Below are 27021 nucleotides of genomic sequence, written 5' to 3'. Positions count from 1 at the left end.
TTCAGTTAAATACAGACAAGTAAATAAGCTGGGGAAGTAATAGAATTAATTTCTTATTATCCTTTCCCACTACCCACCCTACAACCAATCGCTTTGAATATCGACTCATATTTTTTAATAATTCAACATCAGGAATTTTAGTGGGGAAATACAGGTTTTCAGTTAAATGTGATCATTTCTGGGAAAAGGTGACTGAGTCACCAGAAACAAAAATTGAGGTTAATTTGTAATTCAACTGTTCAAACCCCATCCTTTTATATGAAAATTTTTTTTAAAAAAAGTTACGGAATTTCAAACATGTAACTCTTGCTCTTATGCGCCCTATGCCATGAAAAATCAGCCATTCTCAACATTTTCGATCTGCTACTTTAGTTACCTTTTCCCAGAGACGGTCACAAATGACTATTATAATCTGGGCAGTCCCTGTGTAATTGTTTTAAGAACAACAAAACTCAGGATAGACACTGCCCAAGTATACCTTATATAACTGTGATTATAAGAGGTTGTGGTAACTTTATAAACAGGTCTGTAGTATCAGATATATTTAAGTCACTTATTTATGTTCTGTGTGATCATAAATAAGCCACTCCTCCTCCTCCTAAATAAGCAAAGTGAATCAATTCCTTACCTCTAAGAAGTATGGTGTGACTGCTCACTTTTTTGACACTGAAACATAGAATTTGATAGCATGGAGTAGTGGCCTAGTGGTTAGGGTGGTGGACTTTGGTCCTGAGGAACTGAGTTCAGTTCCCACTTCAGGCACAGGCAACTCCTTGTGACTCTGGGCAAGTCACTTAACCCTCCATTGCCCCATGTAAGCCGCATTGAGCCTGCCATGAGTGGGAAAGCGCGGGGTACAAATGAAACAAGAAATAAAAAATATAAGAGCATTAGCTCATTTTCCCTTTTTTGCAGCCGTACCACATACCCTACTTAATCTCTGCCTTTCCTGTCACTCATGTTTCCTTGAATTCTGATTTGATTTTATTAATTTGATATACCACTTATTACAACTGTTTAAAAACAGTTTAGAAAAATAAGAAAACACATTTACAAACAATGGGCCCTGTTTACTAAGGGTGTGCTAGCGTTTTTAGCGAATGCACAAAATTAGCACGCATGCTCTGTAGGCGTCCATAGGAATATTGTGAGCACTTACACAGTGCGCGCTAATGCCTAATGTGCGCTAAAAATGCAAATGCACCTCTAGTGCGGCTTAGTAAACAGGGCCCAATGTGACATAATGTACATCAGCCATTTGAATTATATTTAATTGTTAATGCTCAATCATAAGTGAAAAAAAAAATCCTGTGAACAGCCAAAAATATTCTCAAAAATCCAAGTTTTCAGAACTTTGAGAAAGTCAAGGTAGCTGGATACACCACTGGCTAACTGGCAAAAAATTTATTTGAAAAATTTGGTATACCTCAAAGTCACAAAAAGTATGTCTGGTTTACAATAATCCATTAATTAAAGCGGAACAAACAACAATTAATAGAAACCAAGAAGGGAAAAAAGTCAGCGATCAACAGGGGAAGGGGAATAACGCATAGCACAAATATAATAACCAAAAACTACAGTGCAGGTTAAAATTCATCACACGCAAGTAAACAAAAAGGAGACAGCAAATTACACAGAAAATCTTTTTAAAACATCCATGTCTTTAAACCTGATATAAGAGGGGTCGGATTGTAAAGAACTGGTGCTCAACAGCCAAAAACAGATGAAGGTGCTTGACTGTGCAGTAAAATAACCTAGCAGATACAACTGGCCATCAGGAGCTGGAGTCTAGTCTGAGTTGTAAGAGGAGCCCTATGAAGCTGGCTGCCAGGGAGCAGAGCAGCATAATTTATAATAGCAGGAAGGTGAAAGATTAAAAAAACAAAATTCTGAAAAATCTGCAAGGAGAGTAACTTTGTGATAATATCCTTAGAATTCTATGAAAGATTAAATTGCTTATTTATATATATTTTGTTGTTTGCACCCCACAGTCAGAACTTGTTGTGCGATGTGACCATCGTAGCAGAAGATGTGGAGATTGCAGCTCACAAGGTTGTGCTGGCGGCCTGTAGTCCATATTTCCATGCCATGTTTACAGGTACCCACTGTTTTTAACTAAAACTGTTTTTGTTTACAGTATGCCAGCAAGTGAATACTTTTGAATATTAAATAATTTTTCACGTGTGTATGATACCTTGTGGCATTCTTTGCTGCAGTTGTACATAAGTATTGCCATACTGGGAAAGACCAAAGGTCCATCAAGCCCAGCATCCTGTTTCCAACGGTGGCCAATCCAGGTCACAAATACCTTGCAAGATCCCAAAAAAGTACAACAGATTATCCAAGAAATAGTGAATTTTCCCCAAATCCATTTAATAATGGTCCATGAACTTTTCTTTTAGGAAGCCGTCCAAACCTTTTTTTAAACTCCACTAAGCTTGCTGCTTTTACCACTGGCAACGAATTCCAGAGTTGAATTACACGTTGAGTGAAGAAAAAGTTTTTCCAATTGTTTTAAATTTACTGCATTGCAGCTTCATCGCATGCCCCCTAGTCCTAGTATTTTTGGAAAGCGTGAACAGACGCTTCACATCTACCCGTTCAACTCCACTCACTATTTTATAGACCTCTATCATAACTCCCCTCAGCCGCATTTTCTCCAAACTGAAGAGACCTAGCCGCTTTAACTTTTCCTCATAGGGAAGTCGTCCCATCTCCTTTATCATTTTCGTCGCCCTTCTATGCACCTTTTCTAATTCCACTATATCTTTTTTGAGATGCGGTGACCAGAATCGAACGCAATATTCGAGGTGCAGTCGCACCATGGAGCCATACAAAGACATTATAACTTCCTCATTTCTGTTTTCCATTCCTTTCCTAATAATACCTAACATTCTATTTGCTTTCTTAGCAGCAGCAGCACACTGAGCAGAAGGTTTCAACGTATCAACTACGACACCTAGATCCCTTTCTTTGTCCGTGACTCCTAACGTGGAACCTTGCATGACGTAGCTTTAATTCGGGTTCCTCTTTCCCACATGCATCACTTTGCACTTGCTCAGATTAAACGCCATCTGCCATTTAGACTCCCAGTCTCGTAAGGTCCTCTTGTAATTTTTCACAATCCTCCTGCGATTTAACGACTTTGAATAACTTTGTGTCATCAGCAAATTTAATTACTTCACTAGTTACTCCCATCTCTAGATCATTTATGAATATGTTAAAAAGCAGCGGTCCCAGCACAGACCCCAGGGGAACCCCACTAACTACTCTTCTCCATTGAGAATACTGACCATTTAACCCTACTCTCTGTTTTCTGTCTTTTAACCAGTTTTTAATCCACAATAGAGCACTACCTCCTATCCCATGACTCTCCAATTTCCTCTGGAGTCTTTCATGAGGTACTTTGTCAAATGCCTTCTGAAAATCCAGATACACAATATAAACCGGCTCACCTTTATCCACGTTTGTTCACCCCTTCAAAGAAATGTAGTAGATTGGTGAGGCAAGATTTCCCTTCACTAAATCCATGTTGACTTGTCTCATTAATCCATGCTTTTGAATATGCACTGTAATTTTGTTCTTAATAATAATATCTACCATTTTGCCCGGCACTGACGTCAGACTCGCCAGTCTATAATTTCCCAGATCTCCTCTGGAACCTTTTAAAAAAATCGGCATTACATTGGCCATCCTCCAATCTTCCAGTACCACTCTCGATGTTAAGGAGAAATGACATGTTACTAACAATAGCTCCGCAAGCTCATTTTTCAGTTCTATCAGTACTCTGGGATGAATACCAGCCGGTCCAGGAAATTTGCTACTCTTCAGTTTGTAGAGCTGCCCCATTACATCCTCCAGGTTTACAGAGAATTCATTAAGTTTCTCCGACTTGTCAGCTTTGAATACCATTTCCGGCACTGGTATCCCATCCAAATCTTCCTCAGCGAAGACCGAAGCAAAGAATTCATTTAATCTCTCCGCTACGGCTTTGTCTTCCCTGATTGCCCTTTTTACTCCTCGGTCATCTAGCGGTCCAACCGATTCTTTTGCCGGCTTCCTGCTTTTAATATACCTAAAAACATTTTTACTATGTGTTTTTTGCCTCCAACGCAATCTTTTTTTTTTTTTTTTTTTTTTTTAAGTTCCTATTAGCCTTCCTTATCAGCGCTTTGCATTTCACTTGACATTCCTTATGCTGTTTCTTATTATTTTCAGTCTGTTCCTTCTTCCATTTTCTGAAGAATTTTCTTTTAGCTCTAATAGCTTCCTTCACCTTTTTAACCACGTCGGCTGTCGTTTGGTCTTCCGTCCTCCTTTTTTAATAAGCGGAATATATTTGGCCTGGGCTTCCAGGATGGTGTTTTTGAACAGCATCCACGCCTGATGTGAATTTTTGACCCTTGCAGCTGCTTCTCTAAGTTTTTTTTTTTTTTCCCACCGTTCTTCTCATTTTATCATAGTCTCCTTTTTTAAAGTTAAACACTAACGTATTTGATTTCCTATGTATACTTCAAAGCTAATATCAAATTTGATCATATTATGATCACTGTTATCAAGCGACCTCAGCACCCTTACCTCCCACACCAGATCATGCGCTCCACTAAGTACTACGTCTAGAATTTTTCCTTCTCTCGTCGGCTCCTGTACCAGCTGCTCCATAAAGCTGTCCTTGATTTTACCTCCCTAGCGTGCCCAGTTAATATCGGGGTAATTGAAATCACCCATTATTATCGTGTTGCCTAGTTTGTTTGCGTCCCTAATTTCCTTTAACATTTCTGCATCATCTGTTCATCCTGGCTAGGCGGACGGAAGTACACTCCTATTACTATCCTTTTCCCCTTTACACATGGAATTTCAGTCCACAGTGATTCCAAGAAGTGTTGTTTCCTGCAGAATTTTCTATCTATTTGATTCAAGGCTCTCGTTTAATATACAGTGCTACTCCTCCACCAATTCGATCCACCCTATCACTACGATATAATTTGTACCTCGGTATGACAGTATCCCACTGGTTATCCTCCTTTCACCAGGTCTCGGAGATGCCTATTATATCTTACTTTTCATTTAGTGCAATATATTCTAACTCTCCCGTCTTTCTTAGGCTTCTGGCATTCTTGTATAGACATTTCAAACTGTTTGTTGTTCCTATTTACATCATGCTCAGTACTTAACAGTATTAATTTGCAATCTTTTGTCTGATTTTTATTTTTATTCAAGGACACCTGATTTACTAGGGTCTCTTTTGCAACCTCACTATCAGGATACCCTAACTTCCCTGTTTTGGTGATATCTTTGAAAGATACCATATCCCGAACCATTCGCTTTTGAGCAATTGTCGGCCTTCCCCCTGTTCCTTGTTTAAAAGCTGCTCTATCTCCTTTTTAAATGCCGATGCCTGCAGCCTGGTCCCACCCTGTTTAAGGTGGAGCCCATCCTTTCAGAATAGACTCCCCCTTCCTCAGAATGTTGCCTAGTTCCGAACAAAACTAAAACCCTCCTCCCTGCACCATCATCTCATCCACGCATTGAGACTCTGGAGCTCTGCCTGTCTCCTGGGCTCTGTGCGCGGAACAGGTAGCATTTCAGAAAATGCTACCCTAGAGGATCTGGATTTGAGCTTTCTACCTAAGAGCCTAAATTTGGCTTCCAGAACCTCTCTCTCACATTTTCCTATGTCATTGGTATCCATATGTACCAAGACAGCCGACTTCTCCCTAGCACTATCTAAAATCCTATCTAGGTGACACGTGAGGTCCACCACCTTCACACCAGGCAGGCAGGTCACCAGGCAATCCTCATATCCACCAGCCACCCAGCTATCTATATGCCTAGAATCACCAACTACAACAGCTGTCCTAACCCTTCCCTCCCGGGCAGCACTTGGAGACATATATCCTCGGTGCGAGAGGATAGTACATCCCCTGGTGGGCAGGTCCTGGCTACAGGAGTACTTCCTAATTCACCAGGGTGATGCTCTCCTTCTAGGAGACCTCCCTCCTCCTAGGTAGCACAGGGGCTACTAGACTGGAGGTGGGACTTCTCTACAACATCCCTGTAGGTCTCCTCTATGTACTTCTGTCTCCCTCAGCTCCACCAAGTCTGCTACTCTAGCCTCACGAGAACGGACACATTCTCTGAGAGCTAGGAGCTCTTTGCATCGGGCACACACACATGACATCTCACCTATTGGAAAATAATCATACATGTGACACTCAATGCAAAAGACTGGATAGCACCCCTCTTGCTGCTGGACTGCTGACTCATCTTAGTATATTGTATGATTTATTTAGTGTTTCCTTCTTAGATGGTAATGAAATGTATTTAAAACTCTGTAAGAGCGCTCCTTGCTTGTTACCCTAATTACAATAACTGACTATAAATGAAGAGTTGTCCTAGGGGTGGGCAGGAAGACAGAATCTAGCAGTCACTAGTTTAATGTAGGATCTAGTTTAATCTGTTAATGCTGTGGTACAAAGTTTTTAAAACTAAGTGGAACAGACTATGGAGGAAGAGGAGTGGCCTAGTGGTTAGGGTGGTGGACTTTGGTCCTAGGGAACTGAGGAACAGAGTTTGATTCCTACTTCAGGCACAGGCAGCTTCGATTCCTACTTCAGGCAAGTCACTTAACCCTCCATTGCCCCATGTAAGCCGCATTGAGCCTGCCATGAGTGGGAAAGCGTGGGGTACAAATGTAACAAAACAAAAAAAAAAGATTAGTTGTACAGTGCACATGCCTCCCATCTAGATACCATTCAGGGCCGTGCCTAGGGTCTCTGGCGCCCCCCCTGCAGACTGTCAGTTGGCGGCGGCGCCCCCCCCCCCCCCCCCCCCAGTGAAAATGATCGCTCACCACTTGCCACACTGACAGAATTTGTCAGCAATATTCTTAGAAACAAATTGCTATACATTGCAAAATAAGATAGCAGATGTAAATTCTCAAAGTGGACATATTCCAAACACTAAAATGATTTTTTTCTACCTTTGTTGTCTGGTGACTTTCTTTTTCTGATCATGCTGGCCCAGTATCCAATTCTGCTGCTATCTGTCCTCTTAACTCCGTTTCCAGGGCTTCCTTTCCATTTATTTCTTTCCTTTCCTCCTTTCTTCTTCATTTCTGGTCCTCAGCTTCTGCCTATTTTCTTCATCCATGTGCAGTTTTTCTCCTCTCTTCCTTTTCCCTCATTTCATCTCCTTCATCTCTCTTCCCTCCCCTCTATGTCCAGCAATTTCTCCTCTGTCCCCTGCCCCCTCCATTCATTCCTATCCAGCAATTCCCCTCTCTCCCTGAGCCCTGCCCTCCTATCCATGCTCCTCTGTCAACCTCCATTAATCCCTATCCAGCAATTCCCCTCTCTCCCTTCCATGACCCCCCCCCTCGCATCCATGCTCCTCTCTCCCCTGTTCTCCCCTCCCCCTTCGCATCCATGCTCGTCTCTCCCCTGCCCTCCCGCTCCCATGTCCCAGTTGGCCTGGCCTGCCCTCTTCTCCCCCACCCCCCTTCGCATCCATGCTCCTCTCTCCCCTGCCCTCCCACTCCCATTGTTCAACTGCCCGCCCTCTTCTCTCCCCGCAACATCCCTTTTCTTTTTTTTTCTTTTTAAGTTTACCTCCGTGGCGATCCAGCAGCGCAGTGTCAGTGAAGGAGGCGGTGCTCCCGACGTCTCTAGCCTTCCCTTCGCTTTGTTCCGCCTTCTTCTGACGTCAAGGAAATGACGTCAGAAGAAGGCGGAACACAGCGAAGGGAAGGCTAGAGACGTCGGGAGCACCGCCTCCTTCACTGACGCTACGCTGCGCTGCTGGACCGCCACGGAGGTAAATTTAAAAAGAAAAAAAAAAGAAAGGGATGTTGGGGGGGGGGGGGGAGAAGAGGGCGGGCAGTTGAACAATGGGAGCGGGAGGGCGAGCGAGGTGAGCATGGTGCAGCGGCGCCCCCCTGCCATGCTTACCCCGCTTACCGTGTTGGTACGGCCCTGGTACCATTGAGGCATCAAAGCAAAAGTTTGACCCACATTCTCGTAGTATAGTATTAATTCTATCTGATCCTGCTAAGATCTAAACATTTTCTAGCAAAAAAAAAAAAACATTGAATGCCCTTAAGAACTAAGGGGTCCTTTTACCAAGTTGAGCTAGAAAGTGGCGGTGCTTCGATTAGTGTGTGGGTTTGCTGCACCCTTCAGCCACTTTTTAACGTGGCTGAAAAATGGTCAAACAGATGTTTGTTTGTTTTTTTTTTTAATGACCACGTGCTAATTTCCTCATTACTGCATGGCCATTACTGCCACAAGCCCTTACTGCCACTTATTTAGGAGGTGGTAAGGGCTCCCACGCACACAGAAGACCAGCACAAAGAACAGTTCAGCAAGAAGAAAGTGAATATCACCAAGTGGCCTAGCCAAAGACCAGACCTGATCCCAACAGAAAATCTGTAGCAAGAATGGAAGTCACAATCCAACTTGCACAGTGGAATGGTGTAGTTTTTCCCCTTCTTGCCAAGAGTAGCTCAAGATATTTCAAGTTGGATTGTGACTTCCATTCTTGCTACAGATTTTCTGTTGGGATCAGGTCTGGTCTTTGGCTAGGCCACTTGGTGATATTCACTTTCTTCTTGCTGAGCTGTTCTTTGTGCTGGTCTTCTGTGTGCGTATCATCCCATTTCTCTGATCAGGAAGACTTCTTGCTGAAACAGGTTCAGGGGACTGTGATCCTCATTGCATCTTACTGGCTGAGGGAAATATGGTTCCCTCTGCTTCTGTGGTGGCTGGACTGTTTTCAGACTCTATCATTACTCAGAATGAAGGGACTCTTCTGCACCCCAGTCCCTGGTCCTCACCACATGTTTGTTGAAAGCGTAGAATTTGACTCCTCCTAAGTCATGGAACCTCAATGTTGTCCTCACCAAGCTCATGAAAGCTCCCTTTGAGCCACTTGATCCTTGTTATCTGAAGTACCTGACCTAGAAGGTCTTATTTTTGGTAGCAATCACTTCAGCTTGCAGAGCCATTGAGCTTCAACCCCAGGTAGCTGATCCACCTTATACAAGGTTTCATCATAACAGAGTAGTGCTCTGCATTCACCCTAAATTAGTGTTGGAATTCACTCTTAACCAGTCAGTTGTCCTGCCAACATTTTTCCTAAAACCTCATGCCCATCCTGGCAAAAGTGCACTGCATACCTTGGACTGCAAGAGAGTCTTGGCCTTCTATATGGAATGGGCTAAAGCCCATAGACAGTCCACCCAGCTTCTTGTTTTGTTTGACCTGAACATGATGGAGGCAACCATCAATAAACACACTTTATCTGATTGGCTAGCAGACTGCATCTCCTTCACATGTGCCCAGGCTCTGCTGGCTCTTGAGGGCCTTGTCACAGCTCAGTATCAGAGCCATGGCTGCGTCGGTAGCCTACTTGAGGTTAGCCTCCACTGAGGAGATTTGCAAGGCTGTGACGTGGTCTTAGTCCACATATTCACATCACATTACTGCCTTGAGCAGCACACCTGACAAAATAGCCGGTTTGGCCAGACAGTTCTACACAGTTTGTTTGGTGTCTAGAATCTAACTCCACCCACCTAGTCCTAGGCTGCACCTTCACAACAGGTCTGTTTTGATTGTTAGTGTTGCTGCTTCTTGGCCTTGCAATTGAAAGACCCTATTGACCGTGGTTTGTTTCGCTGAGCTTGGTAGGTAGGGATTCCTCATATGTGAGAATATAAGTCCTGCTTGTCCTCAGAGAAAGTGAAGTTACTCACTTGTAGCAGATGTCCTCCGAGAACAGCAGGGCTAGTATTCTCACATACCCTGTCACCTCCCCTAGGAGTTGCAGTGTCGTCCAAATGCTATTGGATCAGACTGGTGGTCCCACATGACCCCAGTGGGTGGGAATGCGCACTCACATGCACAGTATGGGCCTACCAAAGGCTTCTTAAAGTAATAGGTATGCAGGGTGGCATCTGCACCAGGGCTCCGTCGGGGTCGTCACCCACGTGTGAAAGTACTAGTCCTGCTGACCTTGGAAAACATCTGCTGCAGGTGCTACTTCACTTTTTTAGGCTTAAACAACTTACTTTAGATTCCATCCTATTTTTATGAAGAACATTTTGCCTTATTGGCCCAGATGTTATTGCTGTAGTTTAATTATTGTAATTCACTTTAGGTTTGACTTCTAGATTACAGAAAAAAACCTTCAGCTTAATCAATATACTACAGTATGGTTGATTTTTTTTTTTTTTTTTCTTCAGATCAAAATAATATGATAGTGTTTCCCAGTCCCTTCCTAAATTTCATTGGCTTCCTTTAAGAGCTCGTATTGTTTATCAAATTTGTTATGGTTGTACATGAAGTTGTAGTCAACCTGTTGGAGAGACCTTTGTCTAGATATTCTTCTTATCTGCAGGACCAGCTTTTTAAATTTTACCTTCTTGTGGAAGGTGTGTGTTATAAGTGGCTCTTTGTTTCTATATTTTCATATCCAGCAATATCTGTTTGGAATGTATTACCTACTGACATCAAAGTAGAATGAAATTATCTATCTTTTCGTAAGAAATTGAACACTTTTCTATTTGATACATTTTTTCCCATCATTTTTATTGACACAAACCATAGTTTACAACATTCTTGATGCCCAATTGAGCAAAAAACCATCATGTGGAAACAGAAACATCTCTTACATGGCGTCAGTACAGTGTCTTAACAAGCATTTATACATATTTTCCTCCCCTCCCTTCTCCCTCCCAGATCTCGTGTCACTCCCTTCCTTCCCCTAACTTTTCAGGAATTTAAAATTCTACTGTGAGCTGTGGGGGTGAGTCCCAAAATGGGGCCCATGTTGCACAAAATGTCTCTCCTCGTTTAGAAGACAGGTCAGGGACACTCCGTCTTTCCAGGGAGCACATTTGTATCATTGCAGAGCGCCAGTGTGCAATAGTCAGGCTCTCTGGATGTAACCACAGTTGCAAGATTATTTTTTTACCCATGAGTATCATTCGTTGTAAAAAGGCCTTCATTCTCACTGGGGCACGTCCCTGAACTTTAAAACTATAGAATAGTGGAGTGGGAGTCCATGATGCCCTCCATATGGAGACAAATCTCCCCAGAAAACCTTAACTTTTGGACATGTCCAGAACATATGTCCCAGGTGGGCATCCCCAGTTGCACACCTGGGACAGAGGTCATTGTCCTGAAGTGTAGTACGAAAAGCTCTGCGGGGTGAGATGTGCAGCCTTAGAATGAATTTATACTGTATCTCCCACCAAGCTGCGTTTTCTGTCAGGCTGTACACTGTCATCAAGCTGGCCTCCATCCAGTCCGTCCGAAGACAGGTGTTCAATTCCTTATTCCACTGCCTGGTAACACCAGTGTAATCAAAGGCTTTGACAGAGTCCTTGAGGTGTGCATGAAAATATTTCGAAGGTACTCTCAACTGGGCATCAAGGCCTAGCATCTCATTATATTTATCCCAAATGATTTTGAAGTTTGAAGTTAGAGTTTTTAGGTAATGACTTAATATAATGACAGAGTTGTGTATAAGCAAATACATCCTTGTTTTCCATTCTAAATTCCTCACAAAGTTCTTCAAATGATTTAACCTTTCCCTGCTCTGATAGCACATGGTAAAGTTACTGGATCCCCTGGGAGGCCCAGCATTGGAAGGAGAGTGTAGAACTACCTGCTGGGAAATCTGGGTTACCCCTTATTGATAACAGAGGAGATACCTCTCTGTTTAAGGAGAAGAACCTACTCAACCAGTGCCAAGTTTGTCTCAATGGACGAAAGATCTGAGAGATCAGGCCCAAGGGTTCCACCCGTCCGCCCGGCGCATGGAGCCAGTAAGCAAAATGTAATTGACCAAATAATTGAGTTTCCGTAGAGGTGCAAGAGAAATAGGATGTAGCCCAAAGCCAGTCTGAAAAGTGTCTAATGCAGCTTGCTATGGCAAATTTAGTAAACCCAGCCCTCCCTTCTTGTGGGGTAGCTGTACTCTTGAGATATTCATTCGGGCCCTTTTCCCCTGCCATATGAACAAATTTAATTGTTTGTTTAACCATCTCTCATCCCTATTTTGCAAATATAGAGGTAACATTTGGTAGGTGTAAATCCAAATAGGGAAGAGGACCATGTTATAAAGTGCCACTTGTCCAAAAAGAGAAAGTGGAAGGGCCTGCCAGCTGCTTAGAATATCCCCAGCTTTTTTTTAACGGCTCCATATTTGTAGAGTATAAATGAATTAAGTCCACTGGAATCTGTACTCCCAAATAAGTTAATGAATGTTGTGCCCATTTCAGTGGTAAGTCTCCCTGCCAGCATTCTTTTATTTCAGATTGGTTTGATAAAGCCATGGATTTTTGTAGATTAAGTGAGAAGCCTGAAAAATACCCAAATTCATCAATGGCTGACAACCAGTGCTTTTTTTGTGCCAGTATGCGCCGATACGGCATACTGGCACCTTTTTCTGTTTTTCCTTCTGCCCCCTGCAAATCTAATATTTTCCGAAGTCGCAGCACGAACCAATGGTAGTGAAACCAGCAAGCAGGCAGGCTCGCCTCCTAGTCGCTTCCCAGCCCTCTCTCAGCACAGCGTCCCGCCTTCGTCGCTTCCCTGCCGCTTTCTGGTTACACTACCGCCGGTTCGCGCTGCGACTTCGGTAAGTATTAGATTTGCAGGGGACAGAGCGAAAGGTTGGTGAGCTGAGGGGCGGGCAGGTGGGGATTGGGTTGTAACGATCTCAGGGAGCAGGTGGAGGCTGGGGCAAGTCACTGGACATGGGAGGATGGGGGGGAGGAGAATTGCTGGACATGGAGGGGAGGGCAGGGGAGAGAGAGGCACTGGACATGGAGAGGAGGGCAGGGGAGAGAGAGGAGAATCGCTGGACATGGAGGGGAGGGCAGGGGAGAGTCCTGGACATGGTTGGGATGGGAGGGCAGGGGAGAGAGAGTTGCTGGACATGGATGGATGGAGGGGAGGGCAGGAGAAATGTTGGACATGGATGGAGGAGAGGGAAGACAGGAAGGAGATGCACGTGGATGGAGGGAAGAGAGGAGAAATGCTGGACATGGATGGGAGGGAAAGGGAGAGGAGAATCGCTGGACATGGATGGGAGGGGAAGGCAGGGGAGAGAGGAGAATTGCTGGACATAGACGGATGAAGGGGAGGGCAGGAGAAATGCTGGACATGGATGGAGGAGAGGGAAGACAGGAAGGAGATACACATGGGGGGAGGGGAGAGAGGAGTAATGCTGGACATGGATGGAGTGGAGGGCAGGAAAGAGAAATGTTGGAGAGAAGGAAAGAGGAAGGATATGCACATGGATGGTGGGGAGGGGAGAGAGTTGAAATGCTGGACATGGATGGGGAGGAGGAAAGAGAGAGGAAGTGAGATGAACATGGATGGAGGGGGAGAGGAGAAATGCTGTACATGGATGGAGGGGGAGGGAAGACAGAGGAGGAGATGCACATTGATTTAGGGGAGATGAGAAATTCTGGACACGGATGGAGGGGAGAAGAGAAAGGAAGTGAGATTAACATGGATGGAGATGCGGAGAGATGAGAATGCTGGATATGGATGGATGAGAGGGAAGAGAGAGGAAGGACAGGAGATGCATATGGATGGAGGGGAGGGAAGAATAGGAAGGAGATGCATACTGATGGAGATGAGGGAAAGGGAAAAGAGTAGAAAAACTGCACATGGATGGAGAAAATAGGCAAAAACAGGATCCACTCTGTACCTCCTCCAGTCAAGTCTGTGGAGGACCCAGCTTTTACCTATGGATGTAGATCAAGAAAGGAGGAAAGTAAAGAAATAAATGGAAAGGAATCCCTTGAAACAGAGTTAAGGGAACAGATAGAGAGCAGCAGAATCAGAGACTGGGACTGACATGGTCAGAAAAACAAAGTCACCAGACAAAGGTAGAAAAAAATCATTTTATTTTCATTTTAGTGTTTGTAATATGTCCAATTTGAGAATTTACTTCTGCTGTCTTATTTTGCACTGGGTATACTGGAGCTGTAACAGGTTACAGAAATTATTTATAATGAAAAAATTCAAGTTATTTTTTTCTTCTATATGATGCCTGTTTATATGCGCCATGGTTGGTATAAGGGGTGTGGCTATCATAGGGGCAGAGCAATAGGTGGTGACCCCACCCATAATGAATACCAGCACCTTTTTTCCTACAAAAAAAGCACTGCTGACAACAGATGGGACAAAGACCTCTGCTTGAGGTGAGTGTCAAGAACAGGTCGTCTGCAAAGGCCAAGACTTTTACTGATTGTGCTGGGAGGGTACCTCCCATTATGTCTGGGTCTGCTAGCACAGTACGGAAAAGGGGTTCTAGATATAACAGAAATAGCAATGGGGAAAGGTGGCAACCCTGCCTCGTTCCAACTTGTACTTCCAGGGGAAGCGATCTCATTGTGTTCACCAACAGTCTTGCCATCGGCTGTCTGTACAGTCTCTATTACTTGGAGACACCAGCCCCCCCCTCCCCTACATAGGACAATACCCTGAATAAATAGCTCCAATTAACCTTGTCAAAGGCTTTTTCCGCGTCTAGACTTGTCAAAAGCAACGGTGTTCCAGACGATTGGCAGTGGGCGATAGATAGCAAGGTCTTGTGGACATTTAGAGTGGAGTGTCTGCCCCTCACAAATCCCACCTGGTGATCACCAACCAGTGCAGGCAAATGCAACTCCAGGTGGTCTGCTAACACCCATGCCAAGGTTTTAATATCTACATTTAGCAAGGAGATTGGCCTGTAAGATTCTAACTGGTCTCGCAGTTTGCCCGGCTTGGGTATCAAAGTGACTAAAGCTTCATTTGCATGTGGTGGGAAAAAGCCTTGTTGGGTTTCGGACTCATAATAATCAATGAGAGAGCTACAGAATTGCGGGGGTAACATTCTATAATATTCACTTGACAGACCGTCTGGGCCTGGGGCCGATCCTAATGGCAGCGATTTGATTACTTTCTGTACTTCTTGAGCTCTAAGTGGTTGTGAGAGCTGGGCCTGCACAGCTGAAGACAGCTTAGGCAGGCCTGCATCTTCCAAGCAATCGATAACAGAAGGTCCTTCGTCTGTACTATTGTAACCAATGGAAGAATTCTTTTTATTTTATGTAGTACCTAGGAGCTGGGGAAGGCTCTTGGTTGCATTTTTTGCCAGGGGGCGGGTCCGTTGCGGGATCGCGATTTTGCCGCGATTTGCGTGACTCCAGGACCACTCCTGGTGAGGACAAGACAAGGTAGACAGTCTGAGAGGAAACTCGAGCCCTGGAGTTGGTAGGAGCCTGGGGGGTGCTGGAACGGGTTTGCAATGTGTGGATGCATGATGACATCATTGGTGGTGTCTATAACGCATGCGTGGCGCCTTAATTGATCTGTTGGAGTGTCGGGGAACATTGTGCCACAAATGCATAATTTAAGTATGTGAAAGGGGAACTTATGACCCATGAAAGGGTCGGAGTAAATAAATACATAAATCGTCAAAATTGAGCGATGGTTTTGGCCTACTCATGCATGTTGCGCAATTTTAATTACATGTGCCCTAAAGAATGCTAGGAGTGCAGGAGGGTGTTTGAGGCGTCCTTAGTTGCCATGGTAAGGGGGGAAACAGCGCGAATTTGGACACATGCGCAGTAGTGTCAGTGGAGACGGGCACTGACGCAAGTTTTAAAAGTACTAAAAATGCATTTTAAAAATATTTGCACGGATTTTAATGCTGGGAAATAGGTGCCAGTACTGATACTTGCTTGCTATAAGATTATTGAAGATTAGTTGGCATGCAAATGAGCCCGTTTTTGGAGTGTTCCAGTTTGGGTATGTGAGGGTTAATTTGCATGGAAATTTTTATAGGATAAACATTATGGTGTGGCTCTGACCTGATTCATGTGGTTTAATTCCAAAAACAAGGGTTTAAGGTATTATTTTTAATGAGAAATGTAAAATGGAATCTCTGTTTGGAAATATGGTCTCAAATAGAGTGCTCTGATAGGGTTTTGCTTGGTGACAGTTGGGGGGGAGAGCAACAGAAGATTTCCATGAGAGAAGACCTGCTTCTTAGTGTGGCTGTGTGTATGAGGTCTGTGAGAGAGAGAGATTGGTAACAAACCTTGAGTGAAATAACAATAAAAGACTGTTTGAGGTTACGCTGATTGAGAATATTAGAAGGATAAGAGGATTTTATTGTAACCTGAGGAAGTATGTGATTTCTTAACTGTAAGAGGAAAGTTGCTGCGTCTCCTAGGGGTTAGTGAAGACTTCCTGTACTATTTAGAGGGGGGAAGATAGAACATTATTTAAAATTATTTTATTCTAACTAAATGCTGAGAAGCCTTAAAGGTTAATGACCCTTCATTGGGCTTAAGAGATATTAACAGAAACTGATATATAATAAAAATTCTAAAGGAAATCTCCTGAACAAATAACAGTTTTTAGAAAAGGGGTTATCAGAAACTCATAATTTGGGATTTGAAGTCTGTACCAAACAGGTTGGACAGCCATTTAATGTTGGAAGGGTAAAAGTGAAGGGGTAACTGAAATAAAAATCCCTTAGGGCTGAGTGAATTCTGTATGCTGGTGTGAGTGGCATGGTCAGTGTTATGGCAAGAATTCAACAACTGCTCTTTCCATAGTTAGGGAATAGAAATAAATGTTAGGACAAGTCAGGAAAAAGAAAAGACTCAGAGACTTTATTTTAATGTATTTTTCTTGTTTTAGAATACAGTTGAGGTTCCAGTAGCAGGCAGGCAAATATTAAAGTACATACACTGCAGGGAGGCAGACTCTCTCCTTTTATTTTTTAAAAGTATAGGTTTAGGAAGAAGACAAGGCTGAGACTACCAGGAAAGAAGAATTGATCCCAAGGTTCAGAAGGCATCCAGCTAAGTACTACAGGAAAAATAAGGATAATTGGATTCTGGAGAGAGAGAGAGAGACACTTTGCATTCACATTGCATATACATACTTACTCTATGGAACTGAGAATCTGAGGAAAGGAAAATCTAAAATAGTTAAATTATTTCTTGGCTATTTGATTGGTTTGAAATAATATTAATGGATACTTACCTTTAAAGAAATTCCTATAGGAAATAAATAAGAAAAAGAAAGAAGTGGTAATTGCTCAAAAAGGAAAAATATTAGGAAAATTCATGCAAGATGTGTTAATAGCTGTGTAATACTTGCCTGTGATTTTAAGTAATTCTGTTAAGTCCTATTGGAAGGAAAAGAATATTTTAGAGTGGAATAGCTGGCTCCAGTAGGATATTGAGACATTGATAACAGTTATGCTATTCAACTTTTACTAATAGTTATGAATTACCAGGTGCAATATAATCCTTGATTTGCACCAAAATAAACAATATGGTTATTCTTTATTAAAGTGTGTGGTTTTAAATTGATGTAAATCAAATTGATTCTATTTACAGGAATTAATACTTATCTTTAATGTATTCATCTGGTAACACCTTTCTCAGGATGATATTTTCTCTATGTTCGCTTTGCCCTCTGTGAGCTGAGCACAGTTTGAACCTCGGTTCACACGACTACAAACAGGGACAATTGTACTGTGTGCAGTCCTCACTGACAGGCTGGTGACACTATCCTTGGCAAACATTTTGGTAAAGTAATCGTGGAATGCTTGTGTGATTCCCTCAGGGCTATTTGTCTTTAAACCTTCAGGGCTAACTATCTCCGAGATTAGCTGTCGCCCTGAGTTCTTGCGGGCAATGCTTGCAAGAAGCTTCCCAGACTTTCCCAAATCTATGAAAACGTAAGCGCCTCGTTTCTAATTGTTTTTTGGTCTGTTTGTGAATTAATGAATTAAGTCTACCAAGGCCGCGGACATATTGTCTTGTGTTTTTTGAGATGAGTGGGACACACATGATTTCTTGGCCGTTTTATATTCCCGCTCAAGCCTGCCTGCTGATAGCCTCTTGGCCTGGGCACTCATGTAAGCTATCCCCTTAAAGCTGCTTTCGAGGCTTCCCAAAGTATAATTGGTGAGTCACAAGAGGCTGCATTATTCTCCATATATAAGTCCCATTGTTCTCTCAGGTAGGCCAAAAAAAACAGTGTCACGATATTTATAGGCCGGAAAGCGCCAATAGCGGTCCCCTAGATGAGTAGCAGCAGCAAAACAAGCTGCAGCCACACGGGGCTAGACTCTTCATACACTTGCTGATGATCCTGCTCCCTTGAACTTCACTTTCTGTTCTGGGGCACAGCCAACAGCGCATGTAGAGAAGAAGCACAGCAGTGGCAAGGAGCCTGAAGTGGAACCCCCCCTTCCCGGGCTGCCCCAGGTGGTCAGCAGTGGAAAAAGAAAAGGTGTGAATGGGGGGGGGCAGTAGAAAACTGTGTAGCTGGGAGAGAGGGTGGAGACATATGTGGCTGGGAAGGAGGTGCCATGAAAAATCGATTGGACACTAAGGGTGCCGTGAACCAAAAAGGTTTGGGAACCACTGCACTAGACATTGTGCTTTTTTTTTTTTTTTTTCTTCCCACATCTGGAATAACTTGCCCCTCGCCCTCCGTAGTGATCTCTCCCTAAAGAGTTTCAAATCCAGCCCAAAAACATGGCTCTTCAAACAAGCTTTTGGCGAGATAGCCTGATTGGACTTTCCAGCATGAGTTGGTTATTTTACTCTGTTGTGCTGTCTCCTATTTCTCCTCCGGTCTTGAGTGAATGTTTATTTTTTACTGTCATTGTAGTTTTTTTATTTTCATAAATTATTGTAGTCTGTACATGCTCTGCCTTGGCAACTAGAGCAGTTTAGCAAATCCTAACAAAATTTAAACTTCAACTTCTCTCCAATGTGATAGAAAAATTGTATTATCTTAGATACCAGCTACATCAGCTCATGTCATAATTGGTCTCATTTCAACACCGCTTTGTCATTCAAATTGAGTAATGCAAGATGTACTTGTTCTATGCCATCCCCTCACCAAGTAATCTGTTCTTTGTTTAAAAATTCTACTAGAAACTTTTGTGTGTTCAGTGATCACTGAAATGAATAACTTTATTTTTAGTAAATGAAAATGCTTTAAACCACTAGAGAATTTCATTTTTGTGATGAGTGACTGCTAGTCATCTGCATCTTTCACTGGAATAGTATAATGGGTTGGATGTAGTCAGAAGTGGTAGTTTGTTAATAGGTAGTTGTAGTGTTTTCTAGGTATATTTTTGAGACAAGGTGGGAAGGCTCCCAAACTTGATTATAATGTTTATTGGCTTTTCGCTTTGGCAAGCAGCGCAACAGGAGACAAATGCAGAAAGGTTTGCAAATGTCTTGTGTTTTTTATTTTGGCAAGATATGACCACCAAAGAAAAATGCAAGCATCTACAAAAGCTTTGTCAACTATAACTACTTATTAAAGCCCAGTAGATTTAGTAGACATTCCACGGTGTGGTGTATCCCATGGTCTAAATGGACAATAATTCAGGATGGAAAGATGGAGTTCACAAAACAAATGCTTCTCAGGAATCTGAAAAGTAACATGTTCAGGGACAAACAAGGATATGAGATTGTTGTAGGATACATTGATCTGTGCCATGATCCATCAAATCATTCATATAGCATTCGTTTTGGGCAGACTATAAAAATCAAGGCATGAGAAACAGAAATAAGTGAGATATTGTGGCAGGTAGGGTCTACTATTCACAGTCTTGTTTGTTAATGCCTCTGTTAAACAATGAAACTAAATACAAAGGTTCCAAAACAGTAATGATGGTCAAACACAAAGCTGTATAGCTACACACCAATAGACATCTTAACATAGAGAGAATGGACCATCAAATTCAAGAAGCTGAAAGGCTGCATTCATAGCAAATAGTTTGGACTGATGATATCTAAACAAAGCTAAAATTCTCTTATAAGTGTCCATACAGCAAATGTGATCAAAAACAGTTCATGTGCAATTCATATTATGTAATAAGCAAAAATATGTAACTTTAATGCTCATCAGCACTTGTATAATAATAAAAAAAACTTATCAACCTGATAGAATTGTGTTATGAGCTGTAGATGCTGTGCTTCACGGGGGAGGGGGAGTCACTCTCTATCTTTTCACGGAGCTTCCAGGAGAGGGAGGGGTGCAAGATGTGAAATAAGTGGGAGATTTGGCATGCTCATCTGTCCAAAAGTACAAATGAAAACAACAAAACTGTCCTGGGTAAGGCGAGATCTTATGAATGCTCATACTCTATATAGTTAGCAGCTGAGAGATATCACTACGTGTGGGTAGGAATAACTGGGCAGAGCGGATTGGCCATTGGTCTTTTTCTGCCACTGTCTAAAACATTTATGAGTGCCACATGTACAGTCTTTTTCTGTTTGGGGAGAAGTTACATATGTAACCGGTAAAAAGTGCTCTTAGCATTTGGAGAAAAGTTAGCCTTTGGAGGCTAGTTTGGAAGACTAGAAGGAGGGGGAGGTATATAGGAGAAGAAAGGCAAACATCAAAACTGTGGACTGTGCTGAAGTAACAAAAGAGCTGGGAAACAAGTTAAGCTCCAAACATAGGATAGGAGGTACTGTCCTATTGTGGATTAAAAACTGGTTAAAAGGATAGAAAACAGAGTGCGGTTAAATGGTCAGTATTCTCAATGGAGAAGGGTAGATAATGGGGTTCCTCAGGGGTCTGTCCTGGGACCGCTGTTTTTTTAACATATTTATAAATGATTTAGAGATGGGAGTAACTAGTGAGGTAATTTAAATTTGCTGACGACACAAAGTTAAATCTTGAGAGGATTGTGAAAAATTACAAGAGGACCTTACGAAACTGGGAGACTGGGCTTCTAAATGGCAGATGACGTTTAATGTGAGCAAGTGCAAAGTGATGCATGTGGGAAAGAAAAACCCAAACTATAGCTATGTAATGCAAGGTTCCACGTTAGGAATCATCGACGAAGAAAGGAATCTCGGGGTCGTTGATGATGATACGCTGAAATCCTCTGCTCAGTGTGCTGCAGTGGCTAAGAGAGCAAATAGAATGTTAGGTATTAGGAAAGCAATGGAGAACAAAAATGAGGATGTTATAATGCCTTTGTATCAGTCCATGGTGCGACTGCACCTCTAATATTGTGTTCAGTTCTGTCACTGCATCTAAAAAAAGATATAGTGGAATTGGATAAGGTACAGAGAAGGGTGATGATAATGATAGAGGATGGGACAACTTCTTTATGAGGAAAGGCTGAAGCGTCTAGGGCTCTTCAGCTTGGAGAAGAGACGGCTGAGGGGAAATATGATAGAGATCTATAAAAATAATGAATGGAATGGGTAGACCTGATCATTTGTTTACTCTTTCCAAAAATACTAGGACTAGGGGGCATGCGCTGAAGCTACAAAGTAGTAAATTTAATACGAATCTGAGAAACTTTTGTTTCACTCAATGTGTAATTAGACTGTAATTCGTTTTCAGAGAATGTTGTAAAGGCTGTTAGTTTAGTGGGTTTTAAAAAGGGTCTGTACGGCTTCCTAAAGGAAAAGTCCATAGACCATTATTAAATTAACTTGGAGAAAATCCACTTCTTCTTTCTTGGATAAGCAGCATAAAATGTATTGAGCTTTTGTGGGATCTTGCCAGGTATTTGTGACCTGAATTGGCCATTGTTGGAAACAGGATGCTGTGCTTGATGTACCTTTGGTCTGTCCCAGTGTAGCAATACTTATGTACTTATATACTTAAAATTGGAGAGTTCTGGTCCAGATGCAGTGACCAATATTTGGCTCAGTTGACATGCCTCCACGAAGACCTGGCAAACTGTAAAAAAAAAATCAATTATTAGACAGCCAGACTTAACACTTCAGTGGCTAATAGCAGAATAAAGAATTCTGTTTCTAAAGGGAGATCCCAGTAATATTCCCAAAATGAACCGTAATTAGTTTACCTGCAATGTATAACTTGTTCATTGCAATAGATGTCAACAAATTACATGATCATATTGATTTCAATGAAAAGAACAGAAAAGTGTCAAGAGTAGTAAATGGAACCAAAGGTCAGTTAATGTTAAATAGTCATCATGACCAGTACTAGGGAAAAATAGAAATTTCAGTACTGTATGGATTGATTATAAGAAAGCATTTGATTAGCATTTTACACTCCTATTAATAAATAACCTAGAAATGTGCAACATAAAATCTAGACTGAGTACATCATGTTCACTATGAAAATGTGGCAAACCACACTCCCATCTGAAGTATGAAAATGAACAGTTTGTCATTCCTAACATCAAGATCCAGTGAGTAAGATTTCAAGGACCTTCCCTGCAGCCAGAATTTTTTTTTTTTTTTTTAATCGTACTTAATCCATTGAGTACTCGTATATTCTTTGGGTTATGAGTTTTTAGCCTTAATCTTAAAGATGGTAAAGATTAGAGGTAGTATGACACTTTATTATGTAGAGGACTTGAAGCTCTGTAGTCTCAACAGTCAACACCTATTGGAACAACTCTGTATAGTAGAAGATAGCTTTTGGCCTGAACTGATGTGCTAAGGCCTTGAAAGAAAATTGAGGACATCTAAAAACTGTGGTGTAAAGGGACTTGAACAAGGTGGTTACATAAATATCTAGAAGCAGAGGAAAGAACATCGATACCTCATAAATTACTGAGAGAATAGATCGGTAAAGAATATTACAGGAGATTAAAACTGATATTGAAAAGTGCTTTAGCATCATGGAATAAGATAAGCTTCCAGTCTGCAATTCCTGTACTCTGTATAGCTTTGGAATTATAGATTGGCTTCTTATATCCAGTGCTTCAAGATTTAATTCTGGGTTTTTGCCAGGTTCTTGGGGCCTGGATTGGCCGCTGTCAGAGACAGAGTGCTGGGCTTGATGGACCTTTGGTCTTTTCCCAGCGTGGCAGTGCTTATGTACTTATGTATTATTTAAGAGCAAAAATGCTCCTACATGCCTATGAGGTAATTTATAAGAATTGGCATGTTCTAGGACTGTACATCCCTAGAACCAGAGGAGAAATGGGCCTTGTAGATATCAATTATAAATGCAGAGCTGCCGTCACGGGCCTCCAGCATCAACAGATGCAAATGACCAAAAATGGTAGAAGTGAGAAAACAAACGTCCAGAGTTTGGCTCTATCATTATTAACATGGACAAATATTCTGACTTGCAGGAGGATTGCGTAAGAATCCACGTGTATAAACAGGAAATGAACAGAATTACAAAACAAGAGAAAACCTGTAAAAAAAAAAAAAAAATTAGATCAGCTAACAAAGAAAAACAAATGGAAAATGCACAGACACAGTTGGAATAAAGTATGACTCCAGGAGCCATATGTTGATCAAAACTGGACACTTGTAGTTAAGAGCAGAACTGAAACCTAAGGATTGTAAATTGATAGTTGCAGCCCAGGACAGGGGATTATAGAAACATAGAAATAAGATGGCAGATAAGGGCCAAGATCATAGGAGCCAACTTTTCAAAATTATTGGGGGTGCTAAGTCCAATGGAAATAACCCTTCCCTGGACACATCCAAGGAATTTTCTTAATATTGGGGGTGCTCAAGCACCCACAGAGTCAGCTCCAATGGCCAAGATGACCTATCTAGTCTTCCCATCCTCAGTAACCCCTAATTCCTCCATTTCCTAAGAGATCCAACATGCCTGACCCACGTTTTCTTAAATTCTGACACAGTCCTCATCCCCACAACTTCCACTGGGAGGGCATTCTATGCATCCACCACTGTTTCCATTAAAGAATATTTTGTTAGGTTCTTCCTAAGCCTATTTCCTCTTAACTTCATCCTATATCCTCTCATTCCAGAGTTTTCCATCATTTGAAAAAGGCTCACCTGTACATTAAACGTCTCTATCATATCCCCTCTCTTCTAGCGTGTATATGTTGAGGTTCATAAGCCTGGCCTCATATGTTTTATAAGCTCCTATATATATTTCTCAAAGATTCACTTTAAAAGTCAATTATAAAGGTACTGTTGGATCCCTCAGAAATGCATGCTTCAACCATTAGGCTATGTTATTTGAGGCAAGCATAAGTATAGGTTGAGCATGTAATCTTCATAAATCCTTTAGCTATATATATATTTTAATCATTTTCATCTCAAAAATATTTAAAGTACTTATCTTTATTTCTTCTTAAATTTCTCATTTTGAAGTATAGGTAAAATCATAATAGGAGACCCATCAAAACCAACATGAATTCACGTTTTGCTGATGGCTGTCTCAAGGTCTGTCTACTGCAATATTAGAAATCAGTTTTACAACATAATCTTCCTTAAATATATTCATATAACCAATAATATAAGCACCAATTGTGTAGGTTCTCGTTTAGTTTATAAAATGGCCACGGTGTTCTTTAATCATTTATATTCAACTGAATCACTTGAGTAAATAGAGCACCAATTAAAGGCTGGGGGGTAAATCAGTTTCATCCAATCAGAGATTGGATTTAAATCGACACTATCCATTCAATTTCATGGTTAAGTCTCCTAGGTATGACAGCATTCAGAGTAAAGCTCCAATATTGCTCTCTATAATTAAGTAGTTTTTCAATATTTCCACATTCCCACCCTTCTGTAATATGATCAGTAATCTGCCATCAAATATCTGTAATTTGATGATTATGTTGTATCCAGTGTTGGAACAACGGTGCCTCAATTTTACCATTCACGATCCAAGATTTGTATTCTGTAAGATGTAGTTTAACAGCTCGTTTACTTCCCACATAGATTTTATCGCATTGGCACTGTATTAGGTATACCACCATCGAGGTAGAGCAGTCTGAAGCAACATGAGATTTGATGGTATATTGAGTCTGAGGTTCCACCTGTGAAGGTCCTACCATGAATAAACAACACCATCGGCAATGCCCACAGCTACCATGTGATGGGGAATTTACTCTTCCAAAAATCATATCTTTTTCTCTTTGATAGCAGTTCTCCAATATTTTTAGCTCTTGAAAATAATATAGTGGGTTTATCATGAAAAACCTGGGCCATTTGCAAAATATGCCAATGAAACATATGGAGCATACCACATATTTAGATAAAGAGGAATAAGGAAGCACGCTCTGCCCCATTCGTCCTGAATGGAACCTCAGTCTTGTCTTGTTTTCCCTTGGGGACTCTCCGTTTGAACCCCTTAGGAGGGCTACAGTGAAGGACCTTACCTTGAAAGCTGTATTTTTGGTGGCCGTTGCTTCAGTGCACTGTGTTTTGGAGCTGCAGGCACTTCCTTGCTGAGAGCCTTTTTTTTTATGATTTACGGAAGCTGGAATTTCCCTGAGGCCGTCCCAGCCTCTCTGCCGAAAGTGTTGTCAGCATTTCATGTGTACCAGTCAGTTGAACTCCCTTCTGTAGAGAGGACTATAGGGGTCAGTTTCAGGCCTTGTGGCCCTTGGATGGGTCCCTTTCAGATATTTGGAGGTCACCAATGAGTTTAGAAGCACGGACAGATAGTTTGTCCTCTTTGGTATACAGAGGAAGGACTTGGCTTAGTGGTGTGAAAAACCCACAGTTGCTCGATGGTTGAAAGAGGCCATTTTATCAGCTTATATTTTGGCGGGCAAGCAACTGCCTTCAGCCTTGCGGGAACATTCTGTGAGGTGCATCACAGCTTTCTGGATGGAGGCCCAGCTGATATTTGCAAGGCAGTGACCTGGGCATCACTGCACACCTTTCCTAAGCACTATCGAGTGGATGTGGCGGCTCACTGCAGCAGGTTTTGAGACTGTTGTGTTGCAGACAGTGGCACCAGAATCCCACCCTTGGTAAGGGATTGATTTTGGACATCCCGCAAGTTCTGGAATAGTGTGAAGCTACAGTATGGAAGGAGAAATTCTTACCTGATAATTTTCTTTCTATTAGTGCTTCATACTATTCCAGAGGCCCGCTCATGATTCTGCTTATTCCTCCTATTTGAGGGTTGCGTATTCCTGTGTTTATGTTCTTCTCGGATTTAGAGTTCTCTGTGCACCCTTGTTGGAGGAGTTGTACATAGTTGATGATGTCATTTTATTGGTTCTGGTTCAAGGTTGAGTTGATTCTTTTCTTAATGTGCTTGGTTATTCGAATACTGAGGAGCTGATGGACACAACTACCAGCAAGTTCTGGAATAGTTTGAAGCACTAATGGATAGAAAATTATCTGGTAAGACATAATTTCTCCTTCTTTGGCTGGTGGGGCTTCAGCATTTCCGCCATCCATTTAAAGGGGCACTGCAGTTCTGGAGGGGGCCTGAGCTCAAAGTGTGTGTGTGGGGGGGGGGGGGGGGGGGAGGCAGACTCCCAAGCTCCCTCTGCCGCCCGTAGCTACACCAGTGGGCCAAACCGAATATCCTACAGTGTCACTTCTTTAAATTCTGCCATCTGTTTCACACCTAACGTAGAGGACACCTCAGTTTCAATTTCTCACAAATCATCAGAATACAAATTATTCTTAAGTGTCTTAATCTTATCTTAAGAATAGTACACCAAGGAATCGCATGCCAGCTAAGTGGTACTAAGCCTCTTCAAACCTGTAAAGACCCCTTGATATCTCCCCCAAAACTCCCTAGAACGATATATACATACTTTTATTTATTTTATTTATTTTTGTTATATTTGTAGCCCACGCTTTCCCACTCATAGCAGGCTCAATGCAGCTTACATATTATATACAGGTACTTATTTGTACCTGGGGCAATAGAGGGTTAAGTGACTTGCCCAGAGTCACAAGGAACTGCCTTTGCTTGAAGTGGGAATCAAACTCAGTTCCTCAGTTCCCCAGGACCAGAGTCCACCACCCTAACCACTAGGCCACTCCTCCATCTCCATATCAGAGAAACTCAATGTAATCAACCTTTCTAGCGGTCAGAATCACTGCCTTATATACTGTCTGGCCTTTTATTGCTGCTATCTCTTATGAATGTATTTCTAGATTTTCGTCAGTATCTCTCTATCCAGCAAAGACTTTGCTTAAAATCCCAATTCTCATTTGTTTACCATGTGCAGGAGTTTTCAAGCTAGTCCTCGGGGCACACCCAGCCAGTAGGGGTTTTCAGGATATCCCCA

At 42.1% G+C, this 27021-nt stretch overlaps 1 protein-coding gene across 2 annotated transcripts in view; it reads left to right on the top strand.

Annotated features, from left to right (window-relative positions):
- The window catches only part of KLHL2 (kelch like family member 2), a 240173-nt gene that overhangs the window by 49766 nt on the left and 163386 nt on the right, over nt 1–27021 (top strand). For both annotated transcript variants that reach the window (XM_030191582.1, XM_030191581.1), the window contains exon 3: nt 1992–2098. In XM_030191582.1, coding sequence (XP_030047442.1) covers nt 1992–2098 — 107 coding nt within the window. The remainder of the gene's footprint in view (nt 1–1991; nt 2099–27021) is intronic.

This window comes from Microcaecilia unicolor, chromosome 2, assembly GCF_901765095.1.
Source record: "Microcaecilia unicolor chromosome 2, aMicUni1.1, whole genome shotgun sequence".
Lineage (NCBI taxonomy): Eukaryota > Metazoa > Chordata > Amphibia > Gymnophiona > Siphonopidae > Microcaecilia > Microcaecilia unicolor.
The sequence above is the reverse complement of the archived record's forward strand: the minus strand, read 5'-3'. Positions and strand labels throughout refer to the sequence as shown.